This window comes from Giraffa tippelskirchi, chromosome 2 (genome assembly GCF_054371585.1).
Source record: "Giraffa tippelskirchi isolate mGirTip1 chromosome 2, T2T-mGirTip1v1.2.pri, whole genome shotgun sequence".
NCBI lineage: Eukaryota > Metazoa > Chordata > Mammalia > Artiodactyla > Giraffidae > Giraffa > Giraffa tippelskirchi.
The window spans coordinates 180,792,897-180,814,052 of record NC_137276.1 but is presented as its reverse complement, the minus strand read 5'-3'; the positions used below and the strand labels follow the sequence as shown (position 1 = coordinate 180,814,052).

The window sequence follows — 21,156 nt, the reverse complement described above, 5'->3', positions numbered from 1 at the left end:
ATATACACATATATATATATACACACATAAACTTCCACCTCACCTATCGATATGTTCAATTTTCACAAAACTCCTGGCAATAATAATGATGATACAAGCAATAATTCCTTCCTTTGGTATAATAGTTTATACTTTTCATAGCGCTGTCAAAACCACCTCACTTGATTTTATGCTCAAGAGGAAGAAGGGAGAGAGTGGAGTAGGGATCATGGGAAAGACAAAGAGACAGGCTTAAGTGTCTCTATTGTACAGATAAGGACACTGAGAAGAAGAGACATTAAAGAACTTTTCCAGGATTCCCTCATCCTAATGGTGAGTTGGTGGAGAGCTAGAAATATGCTTCTTAATACTGACACAGGTACTCTTTCTACTTTACTATACTTTGCTCAAATTTGCTTAATGACTTATAATTGACACTTTTAGAATTCAGGAAATAGAAAGCAAAAATGCGTCTCTTGCCTCCTGCCGCATACCCTGCTGGCTTTCTGCCTTTCACAGGCTCTGCTAGGAAAGAAACAGCCCACTTGGATGGCAGCTACAATTAAGTACCTACAACATTTCAGAGATTCAATTCAGCCTCCATATCGTTCTTCTCTATATATTTCTTCTATATGTGGGTCTATTATCCAGTAATAGAGATTTAAGGATATTACAGCTACATGGATGTTGGATTTAAGGGGAAATAATAATGGAACTCTGTCATCATATATCTCACCACCACCAAAACACATCGATCTGTAGTCTGGAGGATATCCACCAAACAAACAATGCATGCATAAGCACTCAGAAAGAGATGGGGGAAAAAGAAATGCTCCAGGCTTCTTGAATCTCAGGATGTAAGTTTACCTTTGCTTAAAATCAGCATACAGCAGTCGGTGTGGAAAACCTTCACGGCATATTGTGATCCCTTCTAAGACACCATTACAGCGTAGCTGCTGTAGAACCAAATAAGGGTCCATTACACCTGAAGAAAGAGGTTCACCATGAGTCCATGTCTAACATGATGATTACCCTAGATTTTGTCCTAGTTGCTGCATCTTGGGTTAAGAGTCTGAATCTAGTGTTCTGTACATGATAGTCAAAAGGATTCATTCACTCTCAGCCTGATGGCTCTCAAAGTCCCCACCTATAATGTAGGAGTCTCCAAGTAGGATTTACCTGAGATGAATCATTTAGTTCACAGTTAGTCAAGATTGTATAAGCAAATACTCCTAGAAGGTGAAAAAATACATTTTTGTCCTAATGTAAATTGCTGGTATGATATCAATTTGCCAGTCAAAAATCAACTAGAGCAGGGATAAAACACAAAAGAGAACTGGCCCCTCCAAGTTGGAAGGGGAAGGGATTACAAGAAGGGAGAATGCAAAGGAAGGGGAAGGTAAGCACAGCCACAAAATTCTGTTTACTGTTTTGCATTTGGGAAGAACTGGCCACACCCAGCCTACATTCTCTTCTGATGATCTTGAGAAAACCTAAGTTGTGTTCTAGAGTATAAGCCTTCTCCTAGTACCCCTTTGTTCCTGAGATGAAGCCCACTGAAGTCTCTGATAGAAGCCTTTGAAAAGCCAACCAATAAGCCATTGTATCTGGCTCTCAGTAAGGCATCTGGAAGAAGCTAAATGGTACTCTCCTAACAAAGACTTGCTAGAGTGTTACAAGGAAAATGGGAATGAGATGATTTTCTGCTTCTGCCCAGGGTCACAGAAATAAACGGTAAGACATATATCCATATGGATATATCCTGTACTCCCATCCCTGTCACAGACAGAAACAGATCATCTGTGAGAAGGAGCAGAAGCCGAGTTCTTGACACAATAGCATCAAACATGCTTATTCCCTTTAAGGACACATGAAGAACTGTTCTGATTAGATCATGAAGCTTTTCTTATGACTTTGTCTTACGAATTAAAAAAAAAAACCATGCTGAAATCAGAGCTGGCTCGATGGGAGGCAACTCTAATAGGTAACAGAAATGCTTCAAAATAGAGGCAACTAATTAGATTCCTTGCTAGATGGAAGCAGTGTCCCTAGATGCATTCAGAAACCCAGCTGATGAGAAACAATAAGGCAAAAAACATACAGCGTGAATGAACATGAAGTGTTTGCATTGCAAAAACTCAAACTACAGCATCATTGTTTAGCATCACACTTTCCCCAAATAGGTCACAGACTGTCGAGATTGGGGTCTTAATTACAGGATGTTAATAAAAATGCAAGGTTTTACAGAACCTCAGAAATTAGGATCAGCGACATCTGGCTACCTAATCCAAGGATGATTAGCACTCTGAAGACAGTAAGTGCTTGTCACATACATAGCTTCGAGGCTGACAGCCTCCGACCAAGCTCCATAAAAGCCAATAATTCAAAAGAGAAGGCTGGGAATCTTCAAATCCAAGAAGTAAGGAAAGCAATCCCTGTAATTAATATCTGTAAAATAATATCTGTAAAATAATTAATATCTGTAAATAATATCTGTAAAACTTTGCTTTGTTAATTAAAACATAAATAATTCACCACCACCTACCTATCTCATCACCCACCCCAGCACTACTATCCATTCATTAAAAAGTATCCACTACGAAAGCCAAGAAATGAAAACAACCTAAGTATTCACTGATACATGAACAGCTAAAAAAGATGTGGTATATATGTATAATGGAATATTATTCAGCCATATAAAAGGAAGATATCCTGCCATGTATGAAAACATAAAAGGACCTTGAGGTCATTATGCTAAACAAAATAAGCCAGACAGAGAAAGAAAAATACTATACGATCTCATTTATGATTCTAGATATTTTCATCCTAAATGTCTTTGCTGAAAGCATTCTTGCCACTAGTGTTTTCATTGCATAACTAATTGGCCATGCAGCAATTTTGCCATAAAAGATAAAATAACTGATTTCAACTGGCTGACAATGTGGTTTCATTTCTCCACTGACACAGTACTCTCATTCTCATATTACATGAATCTGAAAGAGGCCAAGGTCCTCCACAGTGCAGAGTTGAACCCACATTTTCCAGAGAACTTGGAACATCTACCAACAGACATGTGACAATATGCCAAGAACAAATAGTAATGTGGGAAGCTTTCACAACATGACACAAAGCTCAGTTACAAATATCTATTTTAGTACTTGTATTTAGTGACACCTCTCTCACTGAGGGAAGAAATTTTTGCAAAAAGGAAAAAGTGTAGTGCAGAACAAAAAGATGAATCAACAAGCCAAAAAAAATGTATAGTGAACTATGAACAAAGACTTGGAAGATAAATGGTTAGGTTCAACCCACAAAGTAAAATCAGTTATTTGTGCAGTATTGTCATGAATCTATACACATTTTAAGTACATTCAAACATTTCATATTTCACAATAAAATGTTTTTAATTTTGTTTTTCATTTTTCATGTTTAATTATATTCTTTTAATGTCCCTCTTTTATTTTTTTGTTGTTTTACCTTTTATGACAAAATTGCTTGATGGCTAATTAGTTCTGCGGGTGAAAGTTTGCTGCAAAAATGCCTGGGCAAAGATGTTAATAACAAAGACGCTTATGGTGAAAATATCACTCACCTTTACATGGAATCTTTAAAAAACAAACAAACAAAAGCATAAAAAAGAGATTCATTTTTGTGGTTACCAGAAATGGGATAGGGGAGAGGAAATTGGATGACAGGTCATCTAAAGGTATGAGCTTCCATTTTTAAGATAAATAAGTCTTAGGGGTGTAATGTGCACCATGATGACTATAGTTAACACTGCAGTATGGTATACTGAAAATTATTGAGAGAGTAAATCCTAAGAGTTCTTATCACAAAGAAATGTTTTTCTCTTTTTTTTGAATCTATAGGAAATGATGGATGTTAATTAAACCTATAATCATTTCATAATGTATACAAGGCAAACCATTATGCTATATACCCTAAATTTATAAGTGCTGTGTGTTAATTATATCTCAATGAAATAGGAGAAAAAATAAAACATTTTTTAAAAAGTATCTACTTCCCAGAAGTACATAACTAAAGAGATGCGTACTATTAAGGAGAGGGAAGATATTAGTATGATGAAGCAAGACTAGAGGGAGTTCTTAACAATTAGAAATGGATTTAGAATCTCTCTTTATGGTCAATTTAGATAATTTAGACCAAATGATTTCCTTTTTGCTGAAATATCCACCTTAATCCCCCAATTGATTATTCAATCCCTTTTTTTTATACTTTGCCCTTGTAGACAATGGCATAGAAGCTCATCCACATTTTAGCATGAAATTCAAGGAGGAATTTAAGTGATAATATCAAGTATTCTATCCAATGTTACCCAATTGAGTCTGCTTTGTGAAATCCTTCTGCATGTCCACCTGAATCTTAATTCAAAGGCAATCTTGAAGAAGTTTTGAAAAACCCATTTTTAACTTATTTTAGTTTTTCTTTATGAAAATCTACCCTTATATAAGAGAGACTGGTGAATGCTTCTTTAAAAGACATTCAACACAGCTTAAATCAAAAGAATTTCCTAGTGTGGATTACAAAGAAATCTACTTACCTGGTGTTTTGTTCACATTGGGATTTATGCATCTCACAAAATGAGGTGCAGTTGATTTCAGGTTAGTCATTAATTTATTTAGGTTTTCCTAAAATGGAGAACATAACCAACACAAAATCACTTAGAAATCACTAAAAAGACCAGTCCACCTCACAAGAGTCTCCATGATGATCAACTTAATCTTAAAGCCAGATACAACCAACAATGAAATAATTAATTCAACATTTTCCCCTGCTTACCAAAATACATTATTTTCTTCCTATTCTTCCTATGACAAGTCAATATTTATCTAACTGTTCTGTTGTGAATCATATCTACCTGTTTTAAATTTGGCAGCAATAATTTATGGAAGGGCAATAAAATAACTTGAAGAAAGAAATTGTTTCTCAAGTATTCTGTCTGGAAAAATTTTATCTTCATCTGGAAGCAGAATCTGAGATGGAGCTTCTGGTTCAAGAGATTTATCTGGAAAAGAAGGGAAGCCAAGTAGGGCAGGGGGAGAAAAAAGCAATGGCGTGGACTCAGTTTAGTCAGAGTCCTGCAAAAGCTCTGAGCAAATATGCACCAGTTAAACTACAGTTGGTATCTCCTTGAGGCAAGGGAGGGACCAAAGTCTGGAGGGCAGGGAAGGAGATCGCTTAGCTTCCCTGGCAACTGTGAGTTGTTATGAGCCTATACTTTCATCAGTGGTAAGATGAGTGCCAGGCTGATAAACAGGATCTAAGTAGGAGAATAACATTGTCCACTAAAATCCATAAATACCAAGATAATATTCAACTTTTCCAAATTGGTTAACTTCAGATACTTTATCCTTATTTGAAGATGTAAAATTACAAATAAGTAATAACATATGCAGATTGTGAAGTAGCTAATATATGAATAGATACAATTAAAAATTACTTTATGCAGAGATGCAACCATTTGGAATGAAGCTCCTTTCTTGCGTTTCTTCTCCCCAAACTGTAGAGCTAAAAAAAGAAGAAAAAAAGTACTAAAAAGGCTCCTTTTTGTCACATTATCAAACCCTGGTGATGAAAGCATAAATGTGTCAAAGTTCTGGAAGCAATAAGGCAATGTCTACAAAAGTTGTAAAAATATTTATGTCTCAACACAAAAGTCTATTTCTGGTGCTTTTTCTCAAAGAAATATCAGGCAACTGTGCAAAGATACTCGCTGAAGCATTGTTTAGTCATTACAAAAAAATTAAGCAAAAATTTAAATGTCAACAATAGGAGATTGGTTAGTTAAAGTATAAAAAAAGAGTATACACAATTAAACACTGTGATCTTTTAAAATGATGATGCAGATCCATATTACTGACCTGGAAAGAGTTCTAGGATTTATTCTGAGAGGAAAAATTAGGTTACAAAATATCTGTATATTATGATCCTAAGAGCATATATATATATATATAAGTGTAGTTGTATTATGGCTGACTATATACATAAAAAATGTTGGGTATAGTGTATACTAAAATGTTAGCCATTGTTATCTCTCTCTATGACATTATAAATAACCTTCATTTTCCTCTTTTTAGTTTCTCCATATTGTCTTTGGGGCAACACTCATACATTATTTTTGTAATTTATAAAAAATGATCCATTCCCATTTTCTTGAAGCAAACAAATCTTTGCTAAGCCAAACTGTTTTACAAACATTTGTGTAGTGCTAATTCATTAAGATGTACAAAACCCATAGGCAATCTGGAAAAAATAGGCCAGCTAACAACATAAAAACTGACAAAATACTCTCTAGCTGGAGCAGCAGCTGAGGCAGGGAAAATAGTTTAATTACTGATGTCCTCTTGACATGCTCCACACCCTCAAAGGGAATCACTTGACTTCTTTGTACTTTCACTTTTTACTCAGGGAAAGGAAATGCTACTACCTCCCATTTATTGTTTTAAAGGATTGTAGCTGGTTTACAGTACTTGGATTCTCCAGAAGAAAGTATGGTTACTATGAGTAATTCAGTGTTTGGATGAGTCAGAAAGTTGGAGACAAGTGTTTTCCAGGGGTCCTAAAAGAATTATGAAAAAGGATATTCTGGAAAATTCTCTTCTAGTTCAAAAGAACACAGCACACCTTGAAGAGTCAGAAGGTAATTTCCTCTCTGAAACCACTGTCTGATTTCTTATGATCAGAGAATTACTCATCTGGGACCCATACATTTACATGGTCACTATTTATCAAACTTCTCAGAGGTACTTTAGAAGCTATTAGAATCAGGCAAATGCACTGCCTGAAGATTTGCAGGGTCCAAATACAATAGCTGCCATTTCTCAATCTCCTCTTGAGGCGGGCCCATGGGATTTTAGACATGCTCCTAAATTATGTCATCAGGTGCTTTTAGAGCCAGGAAGTGCTAAATTTCTCCATTCCCTGACCAAGTTGATCAGGAGTCCCAAAACAGGTGACAGGGGACACCTCTTGAAGCTGGGAATAAGATAACAGGAGGGTGAGAACGTCAGAAAGTGAGAGGACACACCACACTTAAAGAATACTTTGCCACATTGCCACAAGGGCATTTGAAACCAGGTTGGCCAGATTTTATTGTTGTTGCTGTTCAGTCGCGCAGTTGTATCTGACTCTATGTGACCCCATGGACTGCACCACACCAGGCTTCCCTGTCCTTCACCATCTCCCAGAGCTTGCTCAAACTCATGTCCATCGAGTCGGTGATGCCATCCAACCATCTTGTCCTCTGTTGTCCCCTTCTCCTCCTGCCTCAATCTTTCCCAGCATCAGGGTCTTTTCTAATGGGTCAACTCTTCGCATCAGGTGGCCAAAGTATTGGTGCTTCAGCTTCAGCATCAGCATCAGTCCTTCTAATGAATATTCAGGGTTGATTTCCTTTAGGATTGACTGGTTTGATCTCCTTGCAGCCCAAGCGACTCTCAAGAGTCTTCAACATCACAGCTCAAAAGCATCAATTCTTTTTTCACAAGGGCATTTAAAACAAGGTTGGTCAGATTTTTTATTTTCCCATAATTTCCATTTTTCAAAAGAAAAAGGAAATACAAATGTGCACGTCTGATTTTTTTAAACCAGTGTAGACCAACCATGTTTGAATTCTAGGTTCTACTCAGGAGCTGCCAATTTGGACTTTTACTATGAACCATGGTGCGCTTCCCTCTGCAGCAGGCAGTAGTCCAGATGTGAAGCTGATGGCAACAACCTGGGCTTTGTGTCCTCAAAGGCTTCGTGTCACACTGCAGAAGTCTGAATCAGATCCTGAATCCAGGGAGTCTGTCCATCTCTCTGTTTCGTTTGTTTCCAGAAGACAGTGAGAGTGAAATAGGCATGAGGCTAGTAAGCACAAGTTCTGTTTCTGACCTCAGCTTTGCCATTTAGTAGTGTTAAATCAATGAAGCAAGCAGGCCGTCAGACTGAGGTGACTCCAGTGCTGTGGCAGCCTGTGTAAGCAAACCAAACTCTATGCCTGTGAAAATCTCAAGGTTACAAAACTGAAACTAAGGACAACCAATCACAAACAGCCACGTGGGCTTTAGATACAGCTAATCACTAGTTTCCTCACTTTGCTTCCACCTTTTCTCTATAAAAGTCTCTCCTTGAGCTCCTGTGGGTGGAATGTCCTTAACCCATTCTGGTTTGGTGCTGCCCAATTCAAATTGCTTTTGCTCAAATAAACTCTTAAAATTTTAATATGCCTGGGTTTATCTTTCAAAGGTAGATTTTTGAAATCTGGGGATGCTATTTAATTCTTCTGTACTTGTTCCTGTAAGATAGGGAGAGTCATGACAAGGATTGAGTAAGATAACGTATCTAGAAGTGTTTGGAAACTGCTCTTGTTGTTCATTGTTTAGTCACTAAGTCGTGTCAAATTCTTTTGCAACCCCATGAGCAGCAATCTGCCAGTCTCCTCCATCCATAGGATTTTCCAGGCAAGAGTACTAGAGTGGGTTGCCATTTCCTTCTCCAAGGGATCTTCCCAACCCAGGGATTGAACCCACGTCTCCTGCATTGGCAGGCACATTCTTTACCACTAAGCTACCTGGGAAGCCCTGCTTTGTAAACTGTAAACTACTAAACAAGATTAGTTATTAGTTGGTCAACAAGTATTTATGGAGTGCCTGCTAAACAGGCATCTGTTACATGCTTCAGGCCACACTTGAACAAGTGAGACATAATCTCTGCCTTTATGAAGCTCGTAAAAATCCCATTACTGCAATATAAAAACACTGTGAAGGAGAATTCCAAGATATTTGGGGGATACGTATTAAAGGAGCTTGTTATTTCCCCAAAATCATTCATCAAAACATGGTTTGCTGCTCTCTCTTTGCAACTTGGTTGAGTAGAAGATAAAAGCAGGCTGGAGCAGTCTCCTTGAAATCTATCTACCTTACAGCACCGTTTCCCCGAAGAACCACCAGCCTGAGGATGGAAAGGCTAATAAGAGGGGATGACTCAGGCCACAGGGAGCAGACACACATCTCTCAGGAAAGAAGCCAGGATTTTTATAAGCGCTGAGGCAGACGTGGGCTCCATTCTAAGGCTGAAAAATTGCATAAGATTGTTTGACTCACCAGTGTTGGTACTGATGTAATTTTCAAAAAGGTTTGCCAGGAGTCTGTTGGATGATTTCTGAAATATAGCCACCACTGTTTCATTAAGAAAGTCTTTGTTCTTTTCAAGCCAGCCACTGATGTTATAAGGCACCTTTGGAAAGGCATGTAGTTCAGGTAACAAAAAAGGAGAATGCATAAGTTCCTTAGCAAATTATGTAATTCTTTTAAAAAAGCATACATTGTGTGCGTCATTTGAATTTAAATCAGTTTAATGTAACAGTACTGAATAGACACTCCAGAAACCTATGTTCAACCCAAAGAGCTTCTCAGGCTTTACCATTTACACTGTGGAAAGAAAGGAAGAGAAAGGGAGGAAGGGAGAGGGAAGAAGAAGCAGGGAGGGAGAGGAACACTAAGCCAGAGAGGGTGGAAGAAATAGACAGCGTTTCCAGGACAAACAATTCACATCAGCCCTCCTTCATATAGGCAAAAATAGATGGAATAAAACAACTGCCTCTGACACAAGGTGAACACTCCATAAACACTGTAGCATTTCACTGTAAATATTATTATAATTAATATTTAAGGATATCAAAGAAGAGAGTTACAAACACATCTAGGTATAATTGGCAGGTCATTTTTAGGTCAAGTATTATTTTATCCTTTATCAGTTCTCTTTTTGTTCCATCCAGAATCACTGACCAGAATCATAAAAGCAGAATGAAAGGGCACGTGCACACACACATATGTGAACACACACACACACACACACACACATATACCCCCAGTGGGGAAATGAGGTGAGGAAGTGAGGGGCATTAGGAATCTTTGTTGGTCATAGTTTAGAGACCATTACCTCACAATGACTCTTTCTTTATGAGAGAATGAAAAAAAAAAAAAAAAAACTTCAGTAAAAAGATCAGTTGAAATCACTCATTCACACAATGTGCAGTTGAAAGAAAGGATGAATAAGGAAAAGCCCATGCCTTTGATGGTCTCCGAGACTTTCTGAAACTGTCTTACTTTGAATTGGGTGAAACAGTCTATTTTTGAAAGTTTTGGCCTCTGCTATTATAGTATGGTATTTCATTTCCTAAGTACTAAAAGTCTACACCAACTTTTTTTGGGAACTGAGATTTATTTTGTTCATCTCTTTATTGAATCTAAACTTTACTATTTACTTATATATTATCTAAAGATCTGGGCTGAGTACATTTGAAATAGAGGCAAGATAATTCAGAGCTGAGGGTCTAGAAGTAACTTACCACTCCTGCATAATGGACAAGTTCAAAGTGAGCTTCATATTTCTTCTTATTTTCAGGCCTGGGCTTCTGGAAATGAACTGACTTTCCAAAATGGTTGTCGAAAAGTTTGGTCTTGAAAGTCACATCTGTAGCCTGATGAAACATACATTCTTCTTCGAGGATGGAAAAGATGCCCATTGGCTGTTTGGAGATACAGATGAACAGTAGATGAAAAAACAAAAAAAATCACTAATAAACAGTATTTTCACTAGGGGATGAGTGTAAATTCTTTCCCACAAACCTAATTAGTTGACAAGGGATCTTCACTACATATAACTAGACCATCATCCACTCAATAAGTATTTATTAAATATCTACTAGGTACTAGACACCAGCAGGAGCTGTCAATGCAGTCATGAGCCACATACACAAAGTATCTGTCCTCAGGGTGTTTACCTTTTAGTGGAGTTGACCAACAATAGACAGATAAACACTAAATAAATTAATTTAGTTTCCTATAAGCACCCTGAAGAAATCATGCAAAGTAAAGAGAGAGAATGACAGAGGCTATGTGAGAACTCTTTTAGTAGGAGAATTCAGTAAAACCTTCTGATCTGAATGAGAAGAGCAAATCCTGAGAAGACATGTATACAAGTATTCTGGGCAGAAAAATGAAGAGTGCAGAGGCCCTGAGGCAGGAGCACTCTTAGCAAGTTTGAGGTCCTGCCAAAGACAAGTGTGGACTGAGCAGAACTAGTCGGAGATAGCATGTGGAAGGAGAGGGACGCAGTACTTGAGCCTAGAGGCTTTCCAGGCCATGGTAAGACATTTGGATTTTATTTTAAAATGAGAGGCCTTTGGATATTTTTTACAATAAAGTGATTATGATTTAATTAATGCTTATAAAGGATTATTTGTTTTGGTTGGCAAAGGAAAGCCTATCGGTCAATCCTGACTGTGGTCTCCATTGGAAAGCCAGTGAGCTAAAAATGGTTTTTACATTTATAAAGGGTGATTAAAAAAAGCAAACAAGAAAGGATATGTGATAGGAAATTGAGGACCCAGTCAGGAACCTTTGTCTCTTAAGGGTCTTACAGTAAAGCTCTTAGACTTTGTGGGCCATAGAGTCTCTGCTGCTCCCTGCCATCAACTCAGCCATTTCAGTCCTGAAAGCAGCAATTGACAATATGTAAATAAAATGAGTGTGATGATGTTGCATTCAAGCTTTATTTCCAAGAACAGGCTACAGGCTGGATTTGGCCTGCAAGGCCATAGTTTGATGACAAGTGATAGTGTTGGAGACTGTGAACGGTCACTGAAACGTGATGTGGGTGTTAGTAGATCTGGGTCACAACTTGCTGATGGATAGAATGTGGGCTGTAGTAGAAAGAGGAAGGATGACCGCGGTTTTGGTTTGAGCAAATGTGTAGTGGACGTTGCCGTTAACTAACATGGGGTACATACATGGGGAAAAAACAGGTTTGGTGAGAGAAAGATCAAGGATTCCTATATTTGCAAATCTACTTGTGTGTTTATATGTTCATTTATCTCCTTCACAAATATTTTTGAAATGCCTTCTATGAGCAAATCACTGTACCAAACACTTCTGGTTATAACAGGAAAATCAGACATGGGCTCTGGCTGTAGAGCATCTAACTGGGCAGACAAGACATGCACATAATAAGCAGACTATAAAGCAACAGAAAATGTCACGAGAGTTCAGAGATAAAACCATAATCCCTTGGCCCAACAACATAAATTTCCTGATTCTCTACCAACCCATTCTACCCAAGAACCACAAACTCTCAGATTTGGGAGAGACCTTACAGCTCTGGTCCAATCCAACTAAAAGCTCATTGAATTCCTTTTACAATTTCCCTCTAAAAAGTAGGCTAGCTTCAGTTCAGTTCAGTTCAGTCGCTCAGTCGTGTCCGACTCTTTACGACCCCATTAATTGCAGCACGCCAGGCCTCTCTGTCCATCACCAACTCCCGGCGTCTACCCAAACCCATGTCCATCGAGTTGGTGATGCCATCCAACCATCTCATCCTCTGTCGTCCCCTTCTCCTCCCGCCCCCAATCCTACCCAGCATTAGGGTCTTTTCCAATGAGTCAACCCTTCGCATGAGGTGGCCAAAGTATTGGAGTTTCAGCTTCAACATCAGACCTTCCAATGAACACCCAGGATTGATCCCCTTTAGGATGGATTGATTGGATCTCCTTGCAGTCCAAGGGACTCTCAAGAGTCTTCTCCAACACCACAGTTCAAAAGCAATTCTGCAGCGCTCAGCTTTCTTCACCGTCCAACTCTCACATCCATACATGATCACTGGAAAAACCATAGCCTTGACTAGACGGACCTTTGTTGGCAAAGTAATGTCTCTGCTTTTAAATATGCTATCTAGGTTGGCCATAACCTCCCTTCCAAGGAGTAAGCGTCTTTTAATTTCATGGCTGCAGTCACCATCAGCAGTGATTCTGGAGCCCAAAAAAATAAAGTCTGACACTGTTTCCACTGTTTCCCCATCTATTTGCCATGAAGTGATGGGACCAGATGCCATGATCTTAGTTTTCTGAATGTTGAGCTTTAAGCCAACTTTTTCACTCTCCTCTTTTACCTTCATCTTAGGCTTGAATATTTTCATGGAAAGAGAACATACCAACATCGAGTTAAGGCTCTAGCTGGGTGATATACAAGAAGAAAATTTGTTTGTAGTTTAAAATTCTTTGTTTGAAATTATGCCACTGGAGCCATATGAGTAGGTCTAATTTGGATGATTAGATACTTGAAGAACATGTTTTTGATCCACCTGAGTCTATCGTTCTAACGTATGGACTATGGTCTTCTACCTCTTTTGTCTAATCTCATAGACTTAGAACCTGCATTTTACAGCAAATGCATTCAACGACATTCCATCAACAACTCGTGGACATCTGGCACATATTGTACAACTCTTGTAGTCCAGCATATCTTCTTCCCTCCCAAGTATCCAAGCAGGGAATGATGCAGTGAGAAAATATGCAAAGTCTTGCTCCTGGCAGAATTGACCTGGTGGGTTCTTGACAAAGTGATAAATGTGGAGGGGAACAGTTCAGTTCAGTTCAATTCAGTCGCTCAGTCATGTCCGACTCTTTGCGACCCCATGAATTGCAGCACGCCAGGCCTCTCTGTCCATCACCAACTCCCAGAGTTTACCCAAACCCATGTCCATCGAGTCGGTGATGCCATCCAACCATCTCATCCTCTGTCGTCCCCTTCTTCTCCTGCCCCCAATCCTACCCAGCATTAGGGTCTTTTCCAATGAGTCAACCCTTCGCATGAGGTGGCCACAGTATCGGAGTTTCAGCTTCAACATCAGACCTTCCAATGAACACCCAGGATTGATCTCTTTTAGGATGGATTGATTGGATCTCCTTGCAGTCCAAGGGACTCTCAAGAGTCTTCTCCAACACCACAGTTCAAAAGCATCAATTCTGCGGCGCTCAGGAAAATCTGTTAACACTGAATAGTTGAGTCACCAAGTCTTGGAGGTGTGGACTCCATTTCGTATAGCATATTTTCCTGCCACAGAAATTGTCAACCTTTCATGAATGCTTGAATGAATCATTTAAAAAAATGTAAGCATCTCCTGGGATGGTTAATGTTAACAAGAAGGACATGTCAAAGCCTCACAGCAAGCAGCAGCCCATCTCCAGCAGAGCCACCTCCCATATATGAGGACTGCCATGTCCCTCGGACTCCAACGAAGCCATCTTCCATTTGGGGATGAATGGATGCTTTATGCAAAGCAAGTAGATAGCACAGCTCAAAATGTAACAATTAAACCACAGAGGAAGGAAAAGCTCTATTTCTTCAGGGTCTTCTCCATTTCTCCAATGCTTAGGAAGTGTATAAAACTTCTAATAAATATGAGGCCCTCTAGCAAATTAATCTCCAAATAGGTCAGGGAAAGAAGTAATTATGTTCTGCCTCATAGCATCAATTGTCCTCTATTGCACAGTAAATGGTCTGAGTCAGTTGCCCTGACTCTGAACATCAATGCTGTAACCTCTCCCTCTTCAAATATTATCACTTCAGCCCTCCTCTCTTTTACATCTGTCACTTTCTTGCTATTTCCATTTCTGCTATCCTGATTCAAGGCCTCTATTTCTCACTTGCTGTAACAGCTTTTTAATCGCCCTAACTCTAGCCTTTCCTCCCATTTCTGACCCCATACACAAACCCACCAGAGTAAACCCAAGCATCTCTGACTACCCCATCACCCAGTGTGGAATCCTCTCTGGCTCACCATCACCTAAAAATAAGTTATAAATTCATTAAAATCCCTTCACAGCCTGACTTCCTTTTTTTAACTTCTAAATCCTTCCCTCTGAATATTTTAAACTCTCATCAGATTTTTAAACGCATCCATTACTTTCCTGTCTGTTAGTCTTTGCTCTTGCCCATCCCTCCACATGCTCACTGTCTTCCTCTTTTCACCTGTTGAAATCATGTCCATTTCTTCAGACCCAGCTAAAATTTTACCCCTTTCCCACAAGGCCTTCCTATATTCCTGCAGGCAGAGATGACCTCTGCTCTTCTGAGTTCTTTGAGCCTTTGTGCCTTTACCACATTTATCCTGACATATTTTTACATTTATTAGACTTATAAATCTTCTGTTTGACTGCATACGTCCTAAGGGCAAGTGCTATTTGTAACAAATGCTTAAGTTTTACACAGCATTTAAGTCAAAGTTTTATACATAGTAATGAAATATTAGGCCTAAAATTAAGGTCCAACATTTTGTGGGCTTTGACATCTGGGGAACTCCAGGAGAACCTAAGCACAGGTTCCCCTCCCTACATGCTCCTGTGGGTTATATCCTCCAGGCTTTCAACATACTTTCCCATGGGACCAGGCACAGAGCCCGCTGATTCTTGAGTAAGGGACTTTAGTTCCCTACCAGCCCATGGAATTATTTAAACAAGCCAATCACATCCTCCATTGGGAATCACTGGTCACCTCACCCTATTATTACCACAAAGCCTGCCTCCCACAGCTCTTAATTATTCATTCTGCTCCTAAGTGCAATTGCCATGCAGCCCCACATGGTATGCAGTGTTCTCCTCCCCAGTCTGTGAGCATATGTGACTACTAAGCTGCTGTTGATCTCATCTGTCCACTGCCAGGTGTCTTGTGGTCAGCCATTCCCATAACCCTAGGACAGGAATCCCTCCCTCACCACTGGGGTAACAAGGAAGTGACCAAAACAAGTAGCTGCTAAATACACTTACTTGTTAAAAGTTGAAAACTAGTAAAAATTTTGGTCTTCAGACATCTTGCTAATGATATCCTCAGTTCCTTGAGTACCAGGATGATGCCTCTGGTTTGTAATTCTCCCACCACTTAGTAGAGTAGGTCCTGAGGTGACTAAAATCTAGGTCCTCAGCAAAGGAATTAATTGATAGGTGAACACTAAGACTTACAGGTTTGAGCTTTGGGATGGGCTGCTTTACTGTGGGCAGTGGTTAGGCAGAAAGTAAAAGTTGTGAGCAAAAAGACACAATGCAATATGTTTAAAGAAAATAGTCATATGCATTCAAGGGATAGCTAACTAGATATTAACGTGATTAATTTTATAACAAAAATACCAGAATTAGCATATCTAAAGAACTCTACTAGGGAAATGGCAACACTCATTGCCAGGATGCTACCAGGAGTCAAAATTATTTTAGAACCTTCTATGGGATATCTGACACATTTGACTACTGGCACATGGAAATGACCTGTAGTCTGACTGTGGATCATTGCATAGAAAAAATCATGAGTTATTTAGCTAAGTCAGACAAATTATGTGAAAAATAGGTAATACAGTTAGGATTCAAAAACAGTTAAGATGATTGGTATTGAAGTCAATTTTCTCCTGAAGACAGTAAAAATCTAACAATTTATCCTAACCCCCATCCTGTGAGGGACTTTTTCCAAAATGGCTGAATTATTGAAAGAAAGATGTAGCTTCTCAAGGTGACTCCACTGCAAGGGCAACAGTTTTTAAATGCATAATTTTGAATATATTTGTTTAAAAAAATAAAAATAATCTCTTTACAATACCTATGTAAAATCATAAATATGTAATCATATGTTAATATTTAATATGTAGATTACTGATGTTCAAGTTCTAAACAAACTAGAATAATTCAAGTAATGAGATAAGTGTGAGTTAATCCTATAATAGATCTGTTCACTGCATATTTATAGAAGGAGGTTACTGTATGCTTGAAGCCCAAATTAACAAAGTTGGCATTAGCTTGATATAAACTTTTTTATAGATATAAAAACTCAAAACTTATATATATAAAGACTTTTTCCTTATAAACACACAGATGCATTCTATATTTTATATGCAGTGATGTATTTTAGTTCCTTTGAACTTTGAAAAGTTCCCATGATGCATTCTGTTTCAAGGAGGGAGTTTGATCATTAATATTTACTAAAAATTTCCTTCCTGTAGACTGAACAAACACAATGATCTTTTCAAAATATAGAATCATTTCAAGAAAGGTTTTAGTATTCCACATTTGCCTGACCTGAACCTTTGAAATAACTCACAGGAAACCAAATGCTTATCTTTTCCTTTTATCATTTACTCATTTTTTCACCTTGTTTTATCATATCAGTAGAGAGTACAAAAGGAAATTATATCAATGTTGCTTGTGTCTTACTTAGAATAAGTTTGGTTGTCATAAATAAGATAATAGGCTTCAGATCAACTACAAATCTGTAACATTCACAGATGTATCAGGAGTTGAATAATGTCTGCATCTCACCTTCCTGCCTGAATACAGTGTTTTATCATATTTAGAGTAAGTAGATTTTACAGGTGATAACTGCCCAAAGTTAAAGCTGTCCCCTGAAGGAGCTCCAGTTCTCTTGTTTCATTTCTAATTAGAAAACTGTAACTCTAATAATGCCATCAAACATTTCCCAGATCATGGGCGGGTCATTATTATCATTATTTTTAATCAACTCACAAGTTGGTTCATTATCATCATTTTTTGAATCAGCCTGTCCCCTCCCCAGGAAGTTCACTGGTTATAAAATAAATAAAATCAATGTGATGTCCACTCCTGTTAATAATGGCTATTTTCAAAGAAGATTTAGTTTCATCTAAAGATCTAACATGTAAAATAGATGGGACAGCGATTGATAAAACCTGGGCCCCACAAAGGACAGTGAGAGTTTAATCATCCTCACCCATTTCTGAACAAGGTTGCTGAGACGCAAATGTGAAAGTAAAGCATAGTTGTCCAGACCAGTGTGCAGAATTCACTGCAATCCACAACTATTGCAAAACATAAGGCCACATAGCTGCTCACACCCCATCATGCTTGCTACCTTGGACAAAGCTACAGAAAAATCATATTGAATTCCCCCGGCAAACCTGGTTAATCTTTTCTAGAGCACATGGAAAGATTTCAGAGTATGGGAACATCACTGAATTTGGAAACCATACACTGCAGCTAATTTACTAATAAGCCATGAAGTATTGTCATAAATTACTTAAACTAACTGGTACTTGTCCAATTAAATGAACAAACTACATCCGGCAAGGCGGTGGCCTTGAGGATTTACGGCAGTGGTTTGTTCGCATGCTAATTTGCCAAATTTCGTTAAGCTGCTCTGGGTCTACTCATTCACCTTATGTTAATCAGCCAGGCCCTAAAGTGTTCATATTTTCAGCTCTGTTTTTCCAGTCAAGAGCGTGACCATTTTTAATCTCAGCAAGCTTCCTCACGCATTAACAGTGGAGGCCATGCATAAGCAGTAAATGTGTAGCGACAGTGTGAGTTAGAGATGTTGGAATAGGTAACTGATGTGGGAGTTTAGTTAGGATGCCACAGTGTTGCACAGAAAAACCATTAACAGAATATGTGCAGAGTTCTCCTGCTCTATTTCCCATCCCCTTGACAGAGCCAGGGTCCTGACACGGATCAACACAGCAAGTAGGGCCAATTCTCCTTAAACAAAAATGGATGAGGGAGAAACATGCCTCACCTTCTCAACAAGATCCACGCAGGCTTGCAAATCCAGGCCAAAGTCGATGGACACCCAGTCAATGCCTTCTCTCCTATATTCCTCTTGCTCCAAAACCAACGTATGCTTATTGAAGAAATGTTGTAACTTTTCATTGGTAAAATTAATGCAAAGTTGTTCAAGACTGTTATACTTCAAGGTTGTGATGAGAAATAAAATTGAGAAAATAGTAATTATTGGAGGTGATGGATATGTTAATTAACTTAATTGTAGTGATTACTTCACAATGTATATGTGCACTGAATCAAGTTGTTCTACTTAAATATATATATTTTAATTGTCAAATGTATTTCAATAAAAAAATACAATAAAATAGAGGTTCACTTGGAAAATGTAAATAGAAAACCATAACCACTATCATACGTTGGCAATTAAACCCAATAAGTAAAAATTGCTCAATTATATTCTTAACCTCCTTCATATATATCTGCAAATGAAGATTATGATAGGAAATTAACATTTAATGATATTACAATTCAAAATCATAAAAGCTGTCTTAATTTACCTTTATTTAAGGCTGAATTAATTTCTTAGCACTATTAATTATAATGATTTTTATTGTTATTTGTTAATATTAATAATAGCTTTTTCCAACCAAAGTAGCTGTTTAAGTTTGCACAGAATGAATCTCATCATGCTCTGACTACATCTTCTGACATTCCATTCACATAGTCTAATCCTCTTGTAAATATACATCAACTTCACTCTTACCAGATATACTTACATCAAGCATCTCAAAACCAGTGATGTCAAGAATGCCAATGAAGAACTGTCTTGACAGCTTGGCATCCAGGACCCTGTTGATACGTGCCACCAGCCACTTAAACATTCTCTCATAGATTGACTTAGACAAGGCACCAACAGCACAGGTCACCTGAAAATCACATCGAAAGTATTCCTTCGCCTGACAGCAATGTTCATTTTGACCCTCGGCATTCTCTATCAGTAACCACCTTTTAGTAAAAGCAGCATATATTTATCTGCTTTCTGTGGTTATAGATTTATGCTGAAGGTAAGGGGAAAGGAAGAAAGAAGCAAGGACAGGAGTAAAGCGAGAAGGAAGGGAGAGAGGAGGAGAGGGGAGGAGAGGGGAGGAGAGGGGAGGAGAGGGGAGGAGAGGGGAGGAGAGGGGAGGAGAGGGGAGGAGAGGGGAGGAGTTTACAGGAAAGGAGGTGAGCTGCCTGGTGCCTCCCCACCCAACACTCCTGTGAGAGATTCATGTTCCTACCACTAAAGGTCCAAACCTCCTGGGGTAGGGTGGCAACATGTTCTAAAACCTTGCTGCTCAGAGTGTGGTCTTAAGACCTGCAGCAGCGGCATCACCCTGAGAGCTTGTTAAAGATGCCAATGCCCAGCATCTCATCCTAGACCTATGAATCAGAATTTGCACTCTGGCACAATCCCCTCTGACTCCCACGCACCATAAAGTTTCAAAAATGCTGGTAGCGTAGGTTCGGAATATGGAATCTCTAGCCCTTTCCTCCTGCTGCTAATAAATTCCATAACCTTTGGCAAGTGACCCAATCTCTCTAGGCTGCAGTGTCTTCCCCTGCATTATGCTCTTGAAGATTCTTTGCAGCCTCAGCTTCCACCTGTTTTATTAGTTCCCAGGGCTGCATAGGGAGAATGGCAATGTAGTGCATCGTTCTGACTCAGATTCTCCTACTATAAAACTCAAGCTACATTTCCCCTCCCTGGAGGTGTGGGGCAAACACGCTCTCCTAACCTACTGGGGAGAGCTCCAACCTCTCCGTGGATGCTGCTGCTTTGCGGATATAGATCCTGCTGCCGTGATGCGCAGGCGCCGCTGTCGCAGCAGCTTTCTGACAGACTCCAAGGAGGAGTGAATTTCAGCTGGACAGTCTCCAAGCCTGGCAGGGGAATGCGCTCCAACGACTTGACATTTAAAATAGGCCTATCACATCCATCCTTCGGCTGCCCAGGACAGCGAGCACAGCAGGAGCCAGTTGGTGTCTGGCGGTGATTTAGTTATGAGTCACCCACTACCTGATCAGTTATCTTGAGTCATTTCCACAGTAATCCATAAGCTGGATGGCATCACAGTTTTTTATTATTGGCGTCAAGAGCACACACGCACAAATAAAGCACCGAGAATGATTTTTATCCTCCAGAGCATCGAGGAAATCACTCTGTCTACAGCAGTCACTTGGAAAGTTTAAAAAGAACATGACTAACCTGCTCACCCCCTTTTAATTCCCTAAATACTTGAGAAGTGGGAGTGAGAGAGAAACTGGCCACAGGTGGGGAGTAGTGAAAAACAGGAAGAAAGCCTGAAATTGTAGCAGAGGAAGAAATGGATGGTATGATGTCTGATGAATGAATTAATAAACCTGATAATCCAATATGCTGCTCACCAGCATATCATTATTTTCAATCACTTTCTGTCCAATGACAGAAGAATGAGGCAAGAAAATCTACACTTTCACTTTTCAGAGGTTAAACAGACTCATGACTGAGCTCTTCTTAAAATAACCTCAAAGACTTTGATTACTTGGGGGTCAACAGTATAGGATAGAAAAAACAAAACTGAAAAGAAGTGAAGTCAAATAGTGTATTTTTAACCACCTTGATCCCTGCCTTCCTCATCTGTAAAATAACAATATTAAAATATGCTTGTCTCGTGGTTGTTGGAAGAGATTTAATGAGACAGAAGATGTAAATTGACATAGCACAGTATTTGGCACTTAGAGTCAATCCAATAAATGCTAGTTCCCCCTTTCCTATCCCTTCTCCACTTTTATTGCTTCCT

General features: G+C 38.9%; 2 protein-coding genes across 2 annotated transcripts in view; one reads left to right on the top strand and one right to left on the bottom strand.

Annotated features, from left to right (window-relative positions):
• The window catches only part of HHLA2 (HHLA2 member of B7 family), a 227,471-nt gene extending 216,885 nt beyond the window's left edge, over nucleotides 1–10,586 (top strand). The window contains exon 12 of the transcript XR_014077516.1: nucleotides 10,390–10,586. The gene's annotated coding sequence lies outside the window, so the exon portion shown is untranslated. The remainder of the gene's footprint in view (nucleotides 1–10,389) is intronic.
• The window catches only part of MYH15 (myosin heavy chain 15), a 176,419-nt gene that overhangs the window by 82,201 nt on the left and 73,062 nt on the right, over nucleotides 1–21,156 (bottom strand). The window contains exons 15-21 of the mRNA XM_081572251.1: nucleotides 19,111–19,260; nucleotides 18,348–18,518; nucleotides 10,334–10,513; nucleotides 9,087–9,219; nucleotides 5,441–5,508; nucleotides 4,541–4,628; nucleotides 847–964 (exon numbers count right to left, since the gene is read on the bottom strand). Coding sequence (XP_081428377.1) covers nucleotides 847–964; nucleotides 4,541–4,628; nucleotides 5,441–5,508; nucleotides 9,087–9,219; nucleotides 10,334–10,513; nucleotides 18,348–18,518; nucleotides 19,111–19,260 — 908 coding nt within the window. The remainder of the gene's footprint in view (nucleotides 1–846; nucleotides 965–4,540; nucleotides 4,629–5,440; nucleotides 5,509–9,086; nucleotides 9,220–10,333; nucleotides 10,514–18,347; nucleotides 18,519–19,110; nucleotides 19,261–21,156) is intronic.